The 14,649-nt window shown below is 43.3% G+C and overlaps 1 protein-coding gene across 3 annotated transcripts in view; it reads left to right on the top strand.

The window, feature by feature from the left end:
• Positions 1–14,649, top strand: part of LOC118391465 (inactive N-acetylated-alpha-linked acidic dipeptidase-like protein 2) — a 274,308-nt gene that overhangs the window by 78,517 nt on the left and 181,142 nt on the right. For all 3 annotated transcript variants that reach the window (XM_035782903.2, XM_035782893.2, XM_052458412.1), the window contains exon 2: positions 5,219–5,720. In XM_035782903.2, the coding sequence (XP_035638796.1) occupies positions 5,219–5,720 (502 nt within the window). The remainder of the gene's footprint in view (positions 1–5,218; positions 5,721–14,649) is intronic.

Consider the following 14,649-nt stretch of genomic DNA (forward strand, 5'->3'; position numbering starts at 1 on the left):
CTGACAAGGTCATGTCAAATGAGATGATGGGTAGGCAGGACTGTGCTGGGAAATATTTACTCTCTCTTTTTTTGTCCTCTCTCTTCCTCCCACCCTCTCCCTCTCTCACCCACTCACACACCCACGCACAATAACCTACTCCACACACGGACACAAACACACACACATTTCTCTTTTACTGTAATGAACAAAAATATAAATGCAGCATGCAACAATTTCTAGGATTTTACCTAATTACAGTTCATATAAAGAAATCAGTCAATTGAAATAAATTAGTTAGACCCTAATGTATGGATTTCACATGACTGGGAATAAAGGTATGCATATGTTTGTCACAGCTACCTTTAATGAAAGGTTGGGATGAGTATCAGAAAACCAGTCAGTATCTGGTGTGACCACCATTTGCCTCATGCTGCACATACACATCTACTTCTCATAGAGTTGATCAGGCTGTTGATTGTGGCCTGTAGAATATTGTTGCACTCCTCTTCAATGGCAGTGTGAAGTCCCTAGCACAAGGTGCACCTGTGTAATGATCATGCTGTTAATCAGCTTCTTAATATGCCACAGCTGTCATGTGGATGGATTAAACTTTGTTTGTCACATGCGAGAATAAAACAAGTGTAGACTTTATGTGAAACGCATGTGTACTTACAAGCCCTTAACCAACAGTGCAGTTCAAGAAGAAGAAAATATAGGCTAAAAGTAGGCTAAAATAAAAAGTAATATAATATAAAGTAACACAATAAGAATAACAATAATGAGGCTATATACATTTTTGTTCAGTATCTCAGGGGTCAGGCTAGTTGAGGTAATCTGTACATGTGGAATAGTTCGTTGGTGATTATATAAGGAATAAACTTTCAACCCGCTCCACTACAGCCCGTCGATCAAGAAAGGTCTTGTGCTTTTCCTGTAGTCCACGATCAGCTCCTTTGTCTTGCTCACATTAAGGGAGAGGGTGTTGTCCTGGCACCACACTGCCAGGTCTCCGATCTCCTCCCTTATAGGCCTGATCCACAAACGTTGTCAGTGATCAGGCCTACCACTGTGTGTCGTCAGCAAACTTAATAATGGTGTTGGAGTCGTGTTTGGCCACGCATTGAACAGGGAATCCAGGAGGGACTAAGGCTACTGAGGGGTCCAAGTGTTAAGGAGCAGTGTAGCAGACGTGTTGTTGCATATACCACCTGGGGCAGCCTGTCAGAAGTCCAGGATCCAGTTGCAGAGGGAGGTGTTTAGTCCCAGAGTCCTTTTAGTGATGAGCTTTGAGGGCACTATGGTTTTGAACACTGAGCTGTAGATGAACAGCATTCTCACATAGGTGTTCATTTTGTCCAGGTGAGAAAGGGCGTTGCGGATTGTGATTGAGACTGCCATCTGTGGATCTGTTGGGGCGGTATGCAAATTGGAGTGGGTCTAGGGTGTCCGGGAGGATGCTGTTGATGTGAACCATGACCAGCCTTTCAAAGCACTTTATGGCTACCGATGTGAGTGCCACAGGGCAGTAATAATTTAGGCAGGTTACCTTCCCTTCCTTGGGCACAGGGACTATGGTGGTCTGCTTGAAAAATGTAGGTATTACAGATTCGGTCAGGGAGAGGTTGAAAATGTCAGTGAAGACACTTGACAGTTGGATTACATCCCGGTAATTCCGTCTGGCCCAGCGGCTTTGTGAATGTTGACCTGTTTAAAGGTTTTGTTCACATCGGCTACAGAAAGCGTCATCACACAGTCATCCAGAACAGCTGGTGCTTTCGTACATGCTTCAGTGTTGTTTTTAAGTCAAAAAGGCATTTAGCTATCTGGTAGGCTGCCACTGGGCACAATATATTTGTAAAGAGATAAAAACAACCAGCATCAGAGCAAGTGTAAAGGATTAAATCTTAATCCTCTATTGATGCTTTGCTTGTTTGATGGTTCATCTGTACATGTTCTTATAATGGATTAGTGTGACTCATGAAATCAAATTAGCCTTTAGTTTGATGCGGATGTTGCCTATAATCCATGGTGGTTAGATTTACATACAAGATCGAAACTCCGAGCTGACAAGGTAAAAATCAGTTCTGGCAGTTCACCCACTGAAGCCATAATTGAAAAAATAATAGGTTCTAACTGACTTGCCTAGTTAAATAAAGGTAAAATAAAATCAATACAAATATACAGTCAATGGGGAAGAATAACGAATAATGATATATGATAAACAGAGAGGGCAGTAGTGTAAAAGAGGGGTTCAGTGGCAGGGGTACAGGACACAATGCAGATAATCTGTACATGCAGGGGCACCATGTTAGTTCGGGCTAATTGATGTGGATGTACATGAATGTATAGTTAAAACTATTCATACATGATAAACAGAGAGTAGCAGCAGCGTAAAAGAAGGGTTGGGGGACCATGCTAATAGTCCGGGTATCCATTTCATTACTTGTTCAGGAGTCTTATGGCTTGGGCGGTAAAATCTGTTGAGAAGCCTTTTGGTCCTAGACTTGGCACTCCGGTACTGCTTGCCATGCGATAGTAGAGAGAACATTCTATGACTGGGGTGGCTGGGGTTTTTGACCATTTTTAGGCCTTCCTCTGACACCCCCAGTGATGTACTGGGCTGTACGTACACCCACTGTAATGCCTAATGGTCGGAGCCCGAGCAGTTGTTGTACCAGGCAGTGATGCAGCGAGTCGGGATGCTCTCGATGTTGCAGCTGTAGAACCTTTTGAGGACCCATGCCAAATCATTTTAGTTTCCTGAGGGGGAATCTGCTTTTTTGTGCCCTCTTAACAACTGTCTTGTTGTGTTTGGACCATTCTAGTTTGTTGTTGATGTGACACCAAGGAAAGTGAACCTCTCAACCTGCTCCACTATAACCCCATCGATGAGAATGGGGGCGTGTCGGTCCTCCTTTTCCTATAGTCCACAATCATCTCCTTTGTCTTGATTATGTTGAGGGATAGGTTGTTATCTCTTGGCAAATAGTGTGGTCTACAGTTTATCATAAGACACCCGCTAGCTGAATATTCATGTCATCATTCAGCCACGATTCCGTGAAACACAAGATATTATAGTTTCTGATGTCCCGGTGGTAGGATCTGTGGATCTGTACCGTGTCTATTTTATTGTCCAATGATTGCACGTTGGGTAATATTGGCGGTAACGGCATTGCGTCTGCGGATCCATGAGGCACCACCCTGTGTCTATACCTGCATCTCTTTCTCTTGCCAATGACAGGGATGTTGGCCTTGTTGGGTGTCCTGCTTGTTGAAGAAAAAATCTTAGTCTAATCCGAGGGACTGATCGCTGTTCTGATATCCAGAAGCTAGGTTTTGCCATAAGATACGGTGGCAGAAACATTATATACAAAATAAGTTACAAATAAGCAAAACACATAATAGCACAATTGGTTAGGCGCCCGTAAAACCGCTGCCATTTCTTCCTGCGCAATTTTACAAAAATGACTGCAATTCATAGTTCATAGATCATACATACACACAAAAAGGGTTATTCGGTCTCCTCATAAGATAACCCTTTTGGTTCCAAGGAGATCCCTTTTGGGTTTTATGTAGAACCCTTTATGTAGAACCTGGAACCAAAAAGGCATTTGGGTTCTCCTATGGGGACAGCCGAAGAACCATTTTAGGTTCTAGATAGCACCTTTTTCTAATAAGTGTGTATGAATAAAAATAGTAATAGCAACTTGATTTGCAGAGTTATTTTTTTCTGATACTTAATAAAATGCTAAGCATGTATTTGATATACCTTACCATGTGAGGTGTCAGTCTGGCATCCTTCATGGAAAAGTCAAAGACAGTATTAGAATGGATGGCTTTGTCTGAGAGTTGAAAGGCATTAAATCGCTGGTGTTCCTGCGATTAAATGTCAGCTGTCACTCTGCATGGGAGAGCTGCTGTTTCCCCTCACCACCATATGTACAGTAGACTATGCCAGTCCACATGGGGTAAGGCTGGGTGGGGAGTGGCACTGTGTGTGTGTGTGTGTGTGTGTGTGTGTGTGTGTGTGTGTGTGTGTGTGTGTGTGTGTGTGTGTGTGTGTGTGCGTGCGTGCGTGCGTGCGTGCGTGCGTGCGTGCGTGCGTGCGTGCGTGCGTGCGTGCGTGCGTGCGTGCGTGTGCATTCTGAACTATTGGTTGACAAGGGTCAATATTAAAATTAACTTTGTCCCAAGGCAGAGAGGGAATCTTTTGACTCTGTGCAGAAATAATGGACGTTTAGTGGTGCATTTGAAGTTTGATGTGGGGAAATTCTCAGGCCTATGTCTATGCTGCATTCGTACCATCAATCAATCAAATGTATTTAAAAGTATTTTTTAAATCAGCAGATGTCACAAAGTGCTTATATTGAAACCTAGCCTAAAACCCCAAACAGCCACATGATGTCAGATCCAGGCATCTTATTTTTAAGCAAGGAACAAGCTTTTCTTCCTCCTCTACCTGAAACACCCACACACAATTAAATGACCATTCTGACTGCAAAGTATACAATGTGAAAGGGACCATATTGAAATTATAATTTTTTTCTTCTCTTTTAGATAAACCTTTCTCTGAAGAAAAGTGTTGCTCAGAGAGATCACTTAGTGTTCTCTTGCTGCTCAGGGTGATGCAGTATAACTTTCATAGCAACAGATTCCACTCTAATGTCTGTTTAAAGAAAGTCTTTAAAGCAATGTCTTTGAAAGAATAAGTGGCTTTGGTGTGCTTTTGAGTTTCGCAGCAGTTTGGATTTTTTGGTTATTATCGATTGGGCTTCTGTTTGGAGTTTGATAACAGTGTCAGTAAAAGGGACAGTTAAATTTGATGGTATACTAAGACACTGGGCTCCGTTTTATGAATTTGATCCCACTCAGTCATCTCCCTTAATGTTCTGCTTCAGCAGCTGTAGTGAACTTAGCATGCTCTAATTGGGTTTCGTGGGAATGCTCTTTACTATTTAGTTAGGGTGCTGGAGTTCAACCCCTGGGCCACATAAATACATCACCTTTGAATTGTTATGGTGATGTAAGCCCAGAAAACCATGTGTGTGCCATGCGCGTCAGTGGTAATGCAGTGCATAGGTCCAACTGCACAGGCTCTCTCAGTGTAGGTCTGTATGATATACTGAAAGGTTAAGTTCATCAATTTGATTGATTAGCTGTTAACCAACCCCTCATTCAGTGCTCTTGTTAACCTGGGATAATAACAGAGACCTCTGTGTAATCTGTTTGTATCCAGGTCTTGAAGGCATGGCGTACAGGAAGGTGCGTGCGGCCCACAAAGGGTCTCTGGAGCGGGAGGAACTGCAGGCATCCGCCCTGGACCTGGAGTGGGACATGGAAAAGGAGCTCCAGGACCCGGGACTAGGCCTGGACCGCTTCCAGCTGGAGTGTGTGGAGCATCGGACCGTGGGTAACTCCAACCGTGCTGATCCAGACCCAGACCTGGAGCCCATCCAGCCCTCTGTGTCCGTCTCTCCACACGGTAGGTTTGAGCGGCTGCAGGAGGACCCCAACTACATCTCCCACTTCACCAGAGCTCCACCCAAGGGCCAGCGGAGAAGCAGCTGCAGCCTGGTCAAGTACCTGCTAGCAGGTGTAGGGCTCTTTATCCTGGGGATACTGATAGGCCACTACGCCCACAGCACGGACAAGCCCACCCCTGAACCCCCCACTGACACAGACCTCCTGGAGGAGCTGCTGAGGGACATCACAGCTGAGAAGATCCAGGCTCTGCACAGGTAGGTAGGCCTTTTCACACATACACCAATTATTCAGTGATTCTCTGTTTTGCCTCAATGCCTGTAGATCGTTTAGAGACAGAGGGTATAATATTACAGGTAATGCATCTTCTTAGTGTGGAGGCATTATGCGCAGCTGCAGAACAATAAGTAGCGAGCTGAGATGATTTGCATGAAAATTACATTCATTTGGAAGTGTTTCTCTGAGAAGGAGGCTCTCCCAGGTCATGCAAAGGTGATTTAGAGCACATTGTTTGCTGCTGATCTCTCAGCCAATAAACTTGCGGCCCCTTCTGAAAGCTTTTCTCTGTCTGAGTGAAAGTTAGACATTCTTAGGAAGCAGATGTGGGCTTTTCTGTAACAGTCTCTCAGGGAACTGCATCCTTCTAGCAAAGACAGTCTCCCAGCCAAACACTGTAGCACACTGTATCCCCACTAGTGACAAGAAGGCCTTGTTCACTCCATGCCCAGCTGTGTATAGCTGACAGGCGGGGACAGGGCCCAAGCAGGTAGTAATGTTAAATTAAATGCCGACAAACCTCTGGTGGCATGATATTGTTTTGGTGCCAAGGATCATGGAATACATGTATATTTGTGTCAGAAAGATAACTCAGTTTCAACTGAACTGAGACAATCTGACTCCCAAACAGGCTTTGCAGTTTAGTGTATTTATTATTTATTTAGTCACATGTATTTTTCAGGCGGCAGGGCCAACAGCAGAGCCCAGATTCTCTTGGAGAAAGACAGTATTGTAACCTCAACTAACATTATGATCATGCATTCAGCCACCAACTCATAGTTCATACCTTGGATGAACTACCTGTTTGTGGGTGGGGGCTATATCAGCCCGCTAATATGGGACTAGTAAAGGCCCAGTGCACTACTTTTGTGAAGAAAAATAACTTTTTTTTTTAATCAGGGGGTGCTTCAGCACCTTCAGCACCCCTACTTCCTGCAGCTATGGCACAGAGGAAATCCTGCAATCTCTCTCCCAAACTGATGCTCTATGGGGAGAGGGGATATTGTGTTAGCTCAGAATGTTTCAAAAATAAAATAAAATAGTTACGTGAAATTGGTTTTATCCTCAGTAATTCTCCCACATTAACTAACGGCATTCTGTCCTGCTTGGATGCCTCAGCTCTTTCCACTTTATTTGTGACCACTCAGATTTCTGCAGGAGGCTAGTAGACTACAATTAACTTTATTTAGTCAGTGTACTGTGTGCTTAGTGCTTAGTATACATAAATAGAAGGGTGGGATTTAGTGTGCTATGATGAACAACGGTATGTAATAGTCTGATGTTTGGACATTTTCTCCTGCCAAAAGGCCCATTGTTTTCCCCTGTATAGACTCTTATGCTGAGACGTTGATATTTCTTTGGCTCATTAATGTATGTGTTTGCTTCTTTTACCATTGACACTTCAAAGAAACGTGCAGGCGCATAAACAGTCTCGGTGAAATTGGATTAGCCGAAAATCCCTGGAAGAAGTAAATTTCCCTCTGTTTGTGTCTCTCTAATGCTATTCTTTATCTCCCCGAGACACTCACTCACTAATTATGCCCTGTAATTGATACAGTCCAGCATGTTGGGAGCATTTCTCATCCTCACCAATTGAAATAAATAATCCCAAAGTCAGATTAAGGGTCATGTCTCCAGGCGGATAAGGAAGGAGGGTTTGTGTAGAAGAAAATAAAAACTGTTTGGACATACTGATTACTGTAACAGAGCTCTGGAAGACCTAAGAAGATACTGCTAGGGACCTTTGGTCTCCTGGTCAGTTCCATCTCCAAACAGAGAGAGGGGCTACAAACTGTCTAGGTTTAGTGTCAAACATGGGTGGCAGCTTTTAAAACAGGCCAGAACACAGTACACATAGCCTGGCCAAATACTGTAGCTACCCACTGGGCACAGACGGTAATTCAGAGTTTATTCCACGCTGGTTCAATGTAATTTCATTGGAATTATGTGAAAATAATGTTAATTCAACCAGTGTGTGCCCATCATGAAGAATGGCTTTCTACCACCGTTGGGCTCATAAAGATATTGTGTGATGTGGTGTTATGTGTCATTGACCTAGATTGCCCATAACATTGTCCGTTCTTTTTTTATTCCCCATGGAGACAGACCCATTTGAATGAAAAGATGAAGCCAGACTGTTTCTCTGTGCAAATGTAGTCTGTTTTGGTTTGGTGCCAAATTGAATTTATATAGACAATCTTACATTAATCATCAACTGGAGCCATATTAACCCGGCTGGTAGGGTGCCAATCATAAACTCAACAGGAGAAACGTGTGAGTAAGCGCAGCGTTTAAACATGATGTTGATTCTCTAACAGGTGGAGCAGCCGCAAAACGTTATCTTGATTACAGCTAGAATATGACAAATAAATACAGTAAGAGTCTTATTGTACCACATATTTCTTATCTACCTTTAACACATTTGGGTTCGTAGTTATAAAAATATAGAACGATGCCCAGAAATGAGACTCACACCTCCATATACCTGTGCACGGGTGTTAGGACTTTTGTAGCTCTGACTAGAATACATCTCTTTCCATCCCTCCATCCCTCCCTCTTAATGAATCTCTCTCCACTGAGGGGGCTGTGAATGGACTACACCCCTAGGTAATATGGGGCTTATATTATAACCTGGTGATAGGACTGGTAACATTCCTTTGGTAGAATACCTAGACTTAGTGAGGATATTATGCATTATTTAACAGACATCTCATTATAATTGAAAGCTTTTGAATAAAAAGAGCAGAATATTGTTGTGGGAATATAGTGTCATATGGGAAATGCTTGAGGTGCATGGGAATTGAATAATGACCTAATTGGTTGTCAACATGAACCATTGCCAAGTCGGCATACAGCTATTATAGTGTGACACTTAAATCAATAAAAGTATGTTTGGTATACCGAATAATGTAGGATGTAAATACAAATCTAAAAGCAGATTTAAAGAAATGGAATTATGTTATATATGGTCATATACAGTATAGTGTGCATAGTACTGCTCTACTGCTGTATTTCAGCATGCCCAATGTTTTAGGTTTCACATTTTTGTGCTGTAATATTTCTTAGTGTGCTGTAAGTATAAAGGCACAGGGCAAAACCCAGATGCGGACACAGGAGGCAGATGATTTGAGTCTCTGATATGTATTAGTCCAAGGGGCAGGCAAGAGAATGGTCGTGGACAGGCCAGGAGGTACAGAGTGGCAGGCGGGTTCAGAGTCAGGGCAGGCAAGGGACAAACCCAGGGGGACTACCAAAAGAGAGATACGAAAAAGCAGGAACACGGAAAACCACACTAGTTGACATGACAAGACGAACTGGCAACAGACAAACAAGGAACACCGGAATAAATACCCAGGGACAAATGGGGAAAATGGGTGACACCTGGAGGTGGGTGGAGACAATCGCAAAGACAGGTGAAACAGATCAGGGCGTGACAGTAAGGTATGAGCTGTGTCTGTTTATTGTGTATGAAAGAGAGAGAATGAGAGACTGTGTGTGCATGCCCGCATGCAGCTTCTGCTGAATCTGTACGACCACTGCTCACTCAAGGCTAAGACCCATTGTTAGGATACAAGTTGAGATCGATTTCTTTAGAATGAAATTGATATTCCCGGGGGGTGTGAAACATAATTAATAACGGTGCATTACAATGGCCATCAATAAGCAGGAGACTACTCTAGTCCCACTGTCACTCCCAGGACAACAGGACAGCACTTTCTTCTTCTTAAAGAGAAACTGCATTTGAGCAGACAGATAGATAATGGTATGTTTGAATGGCATTGTATTTTCTCCTGGCACAGCTCCTACTTCCTGGTGGAGCAGGATGTAGAATAATGTCAAACAGCGTCCAGTTGGTGAACATGGAACTTGCATAGCATAGCAGTCATCTGATGGGCGAGGGAGGCAGTGACATGATGAGACAGGACAGAGATTGGTCAAACTCTCTCCAGCGCAAGAGTGTAGAAATAATGAGGACTTGAAAAGTATTGTAAGCCAAATTGGCGCTCCCAATATTTCAACAAGCACCAGCAATTACCAACATCTCCCCCAACATTCAGGTCAATTCAGGTCGATTTTTAGAAGCAGTGAAATTTGTTTTTAAAAGAAGAACTTGAAAATCAACTTTGGGAAACAGATTGCTGCTATGGCAACTAGCCGGATGAGCCCTTGCATGCACGACTTTGGCTCAGTCCAACCAAACGTCCACGAGTGTGAAGCCCAGGGTGCTGGTTGGTGAAAAGCAATTAAACTAGGGAGCTCGTCTCTGTGGTGGAAGGGAGCAGTAGGCTACGGGTGTCAGGAGTCAGAACCACGGCCCATCAGCCATGCCGGATGGATCCACTGTGAACCCATGACATTTAAAACAAACAGTGATTAAGCAGGAGATTACCAAAGTGACTCTGGCTGCTGAGGTCATTTTGATCATTAGATCGTTTTGGGTGACACCAAGGTAATGTCTCCCTCCTGCATCCTGTACGCCACACTCCAACACTGCAGTCATATTTCACTCTGCCTCCTCTGCCCTACTCCTGCAGCCCAGCCCTTCCTTGCATGACAGCACAATATTTAATCATCTACTGTACCTCAGAATTGGAACAGACAACATTACAGATGGCAATTACTTAACAAAATGTGCAACTTCAATTGGACCTTTAGTATATCGGCTAAACTTCACATAATTGTGCCAGCGATAGTCTCTGACTAGTAATACAATGATATGAAGGTGAAGGTGCGTCATGGGATAGAGGTCATTAGATCTAAGTCTCCCGATGACCATCTTTGTGATCATAGTCAGACTTGATTGTCTATTGGAAGTCAAAGGTCACCATCACAGTTGTAATCCATCCCAGTGAGTGGAAGTTCAAAAGTTAATGAGTAATAATAATGAGGTAGGTGAACGGAGCCAAACGGTTGGGGATATGTTTTATTGAGATCTCACTCTTCAATATAAAAATTGGTTTTTATAAAGCAGGTCCCAATGCAGCTCAGGTATCACGATGACTGAGTGAATGACAGTTCTAGCTCTACACAGCTGTGTCGGGGTGACACTGCTGGGGTGATTCTTACACATACAGTAGCAGACTTTGGATACATTTTTTATTCTTCTCCATTTTAGCTGCACCATTTACTGGTCGTATTTTTACAGTGCCAAGGCCGCCATGCTATAGAATGACCATTCATGATTCACCGTAAACAATTGAAACCAAATTACAAAGTTCTGAATATTTTGGTGATGAATGCACTTATTCTAATTACAAACATCAAATACTAGATTTGAATATCTGTATTCACCCGCCTCCCGGGTGCCACCAGAGACTCTGGGTTCGCGCCCAGGCTCTGTCGCAGCCGGCCGCGACCGGGAGACCCATGGGGCGACGCACAATTGTCCTAGCGTCGTCTGGGTTAGGGAGGGTTTGGCCGGTGGGGATATCCTTGTATCATTGCGCACTAGAGACTCCTGTGGCGGGCCGGGAGCAGTGCACGCTAACCAGGTCGCCAGGTGCACAGTGTTTCCTCTGACACATTGGTGCGGCTGGCTTCCGGGTTGAATGCGCGCTGTGTTAAGAAGCAGTGCGGCTTGGTTAGGTGGTGTTTCGGAAGATGCGTGGCTTTCGACCTTCGTCTCTCCAGAGCCCGTACGGGAGTTGTAGCGATGAGACAAGATAGTAACTACTAACAATTGGATACCATGAAATTGGGGAGAATTTTTTTTATAAAAAATAAATAATCATATGTACCATCTGTTTGAATACTCTTTAATTGTAATGGGCATTGAGTGTTATGTTTTCAAACTGAACATCTTTTCCCATTTGTATTTTATTTTGTCTTCTCCTCTTTCCTACTACAGCTACTGTCTCCCTCTGTCAGTTGACATCCATAAAGTATGTTAAGGGAGGCTGTCCTGACAATGTTTTTTACAAAAAGGGATGACTTGATTGCTGTTATTTCCTGTGGCAGTCAATGCCCCTGTCAATCAAAATGGTGTAATTGTCATGTTCAACACACTCAGTGCATCAATAGATGATGACGTCAATGGTTTTAACTTCCATTTTTATTATAACCCTTTTTTTCTTTTAAGTGTTAAAAAGGGTTTGGATGAAGTTCTTGTTAATGAAGCAAATTATCTGAATGCAGAGGACTGCCAATGCTGTCTCCCTGTCTCTGTGGTAGAAAATGATGTAGACGGTGGTCAGGTTGGTGACCAATCTTACTGCTGCTTGCTCACCCTGTGACTGTAGTGATGGAGGAGGGTCAGTGGGATGTCTCTGTTTTTTGTTATCATCTTGCTTGCCTTCTTTTGTACCCTGTCCAGTGCAGCTTGTTGCTTTTCTGTGCAGACTACCAGCAACACACTGGCATACTCCAGGCATGGTTGGATCAGAGTGGTGCAGATATCCACAAGTCACTGCCTGGTACTGTAAATGTGTTGGTCCCCACTGAGTTGGTTGTCCATGTGGAAGCCTTGATTGTTTTGTGTTTGTTACAACTGGAACAGCCTGTCTACCCAAGATTAGTGGAGCATGTTTGGAGAAGCAGATTCTTAGATCGATGGACTTCTTTCCATTAAGAAAAATGTTGTTGCCTGCCACCCATTCCTCTTAGCTTATTTGTTTTATCCACAGAGAGGTGCACCCTACCCAGCAAGCCTTAACAGACAGCTCTGCCACTATATATAAGTTCTTTCTGTTAGGTGCCCTTCCACACAACAACATGGCTATATCCCAAAGGGGAGATAGTTGACATACAGAAGTATTATACAGGGAATAATGAGGTAGTTTCACTAGAGGGCACTGTCTCAAATATATTGTAGGAATACATCTTTGAACAAGTGCCATTGAGAATTCATCTATTTGCATTTACCATCTTAATAAAAATAATTAGGTGGGTTCTTACATTTGTCCTATTTAAAAACAATAAAATGTTTTTTTGCATATCCCAATTCCCCTGAGACACCCTCAGAGAGTGGGGTCATGGCCAGGGATCAGCCATTCATGAAGGCGACCCTGGAGCAATTAGGGTTAAGTGACTTGCTCAAGGGCACACCAACAAATGTTTCACCTAGTCAGCTGAGGGATTCAAACCAGCAAATTTTCAGTTACTGGCCCAACGCTCTTAACCGCTAGGCATTACATAGGCATTATGTCTGGGTAACTACTGTATAAGGGAATACCTGATAATCGTATGCCATATGTGAAGTAACAGGTTGATTACCATACAGAATCATTTGTGCTGCCAGTGTTGAATTTCCTCTCAGACATTCTTTATTGAATCATCCACTCTTTGCTACATTAGAATGAAAAACAGCACCCAACATGCCGAGGTAAACGATGACAATGCTTTGAGTTTTATATAGGGAGTGACTAGCAGGGAGCAGGCTGCTCAGCATGGCTGCGCTCACCGTGCATGTTTGGTTTATTTTCCAGCACTGTCGGATAATAGTCAATAGGCCTCTGTAGTAAATGTGCTGCTGTAGTCAATGGGCCTCTGGACAGTTACTATGAGTGACACGTATTGTCTCAACGAACAACTCCACTGCACTGTGGGTAAATTGTCTAATCCTTTCATGGCCTAACTGTAGAGGCCAGGAGATAGAGCCAGGAAAGGAAAGGGAAAGTTGCATACTAGAGGTTCTCGCTGTTTCACTGCAGGGCCATGGTCTGAATGGACTTCCTGGAATACAGTACAGTATGTGCAGGGTTGTACTCCCCCCTCTAAAGAGGCTTTTACTGCAGCTGTGCTGTGGCAGGGAGAGCGGCGTTGGAGCTGAACTCTGAGCGCCATCAGGCGTCCTGCGTTTGTGTGCATAAACACAAAGCTCTTTAGATAAGAATTGAGGCCCTGGCCTTCTATGGCTAATCGTGAGCTGAAGTCAGCCTTGAAGAAGCAGTCAAGGTGCTGTCATCGGGATCTGTTTTATCCTCCTGTGAACACACTCTGAGAGCAAGGCCCTGTGCTATTTAGAGACAGCATGTTAATAAAACATCATACTGTTCATTGAAGTTGAAAGGCGCCTCGACCCCATTTTAAGTTGAAATGCCTTAAAAGCCCCATCATACATTCTTATACATTCTTGGTACAAAGGATGAAGTACAGTGCCAGGCTTTGATTTGTCATAGCAGGGTGTTAGAACTAATTCTGAAGCTGCATTGAGTTGTTAATAGCACTGTTTGTTTACCTGACTTGTTTATTTGGGGAGGTGAGGCTCTGTGATAATACTATGATGAAATGAGTTGTCAAGAGTTTCTGTACACTGTTCCATAGAACAGATTTAGGATATGTGTTGTTTTATTCATGACTATAGCCTAAAGAGCTAAGCATTATGTTAAGGAACTATACTGGGAACAGAGGACCCACCTCATGCTCTGTGCCAAAGCCAGTGGAGAGAGATCTTGCATGTGGCTTTTTGAAGTGAACTTGCCTTCAGGGCCAGGGAGATAGTTATTTTCCTGTTTTATCCAGCCAGGATGAGGACATTACATATGCTTTCTAGAAACTACTGCAGTTGTTTATATACTGTAACATCAATATGGTCACAGCTGTAAAAAAAAAAAGTTTTTGTAAAGGGATTTGAATATTTTAGGATTGTGAATTATGAAATTGAGCCTGAAGTTATATTTTTCTGTTTTAATAACAGCCTTTTTTTGTTTTCCTCAATAATTTACATTGCCTTGCATGTGTGTCTCTGCTTATGCAAATGTACGATGTCCATATCTGATTGAAGCCCATTAATGTCCTGCAGACACAGCTGAGCTTTGAGCACACTGCATACAGACACACATACCCTGTTGAGTAGAGGGAGTAGGCCATCAGGTTCCTGCCTTTCAAAACAGTGAGCTTCCACACCACCAATGACAGGTACAATTGTGTGTGTGTGTGTGTGTGTGTGTGTGTGTGTGTGTGTGTGTGTGT

This window comes from Oncorhynchus keta, chromosome 1, assembly GCF_023373465.1.
Source record: "Oncorhynchus keta strain PuntledgeMale-10-30-2019 chromosome 1, Oket_V2, whole genome shotgun sequence".
NCBI classification, from domain to species: domain Eukaryota; kingdom Metazoa; phylum Chordata; class Actinopteri; order Salmoniformes; family Salmonidae; genus Oncorhynchus; species Oncorhynchus keta.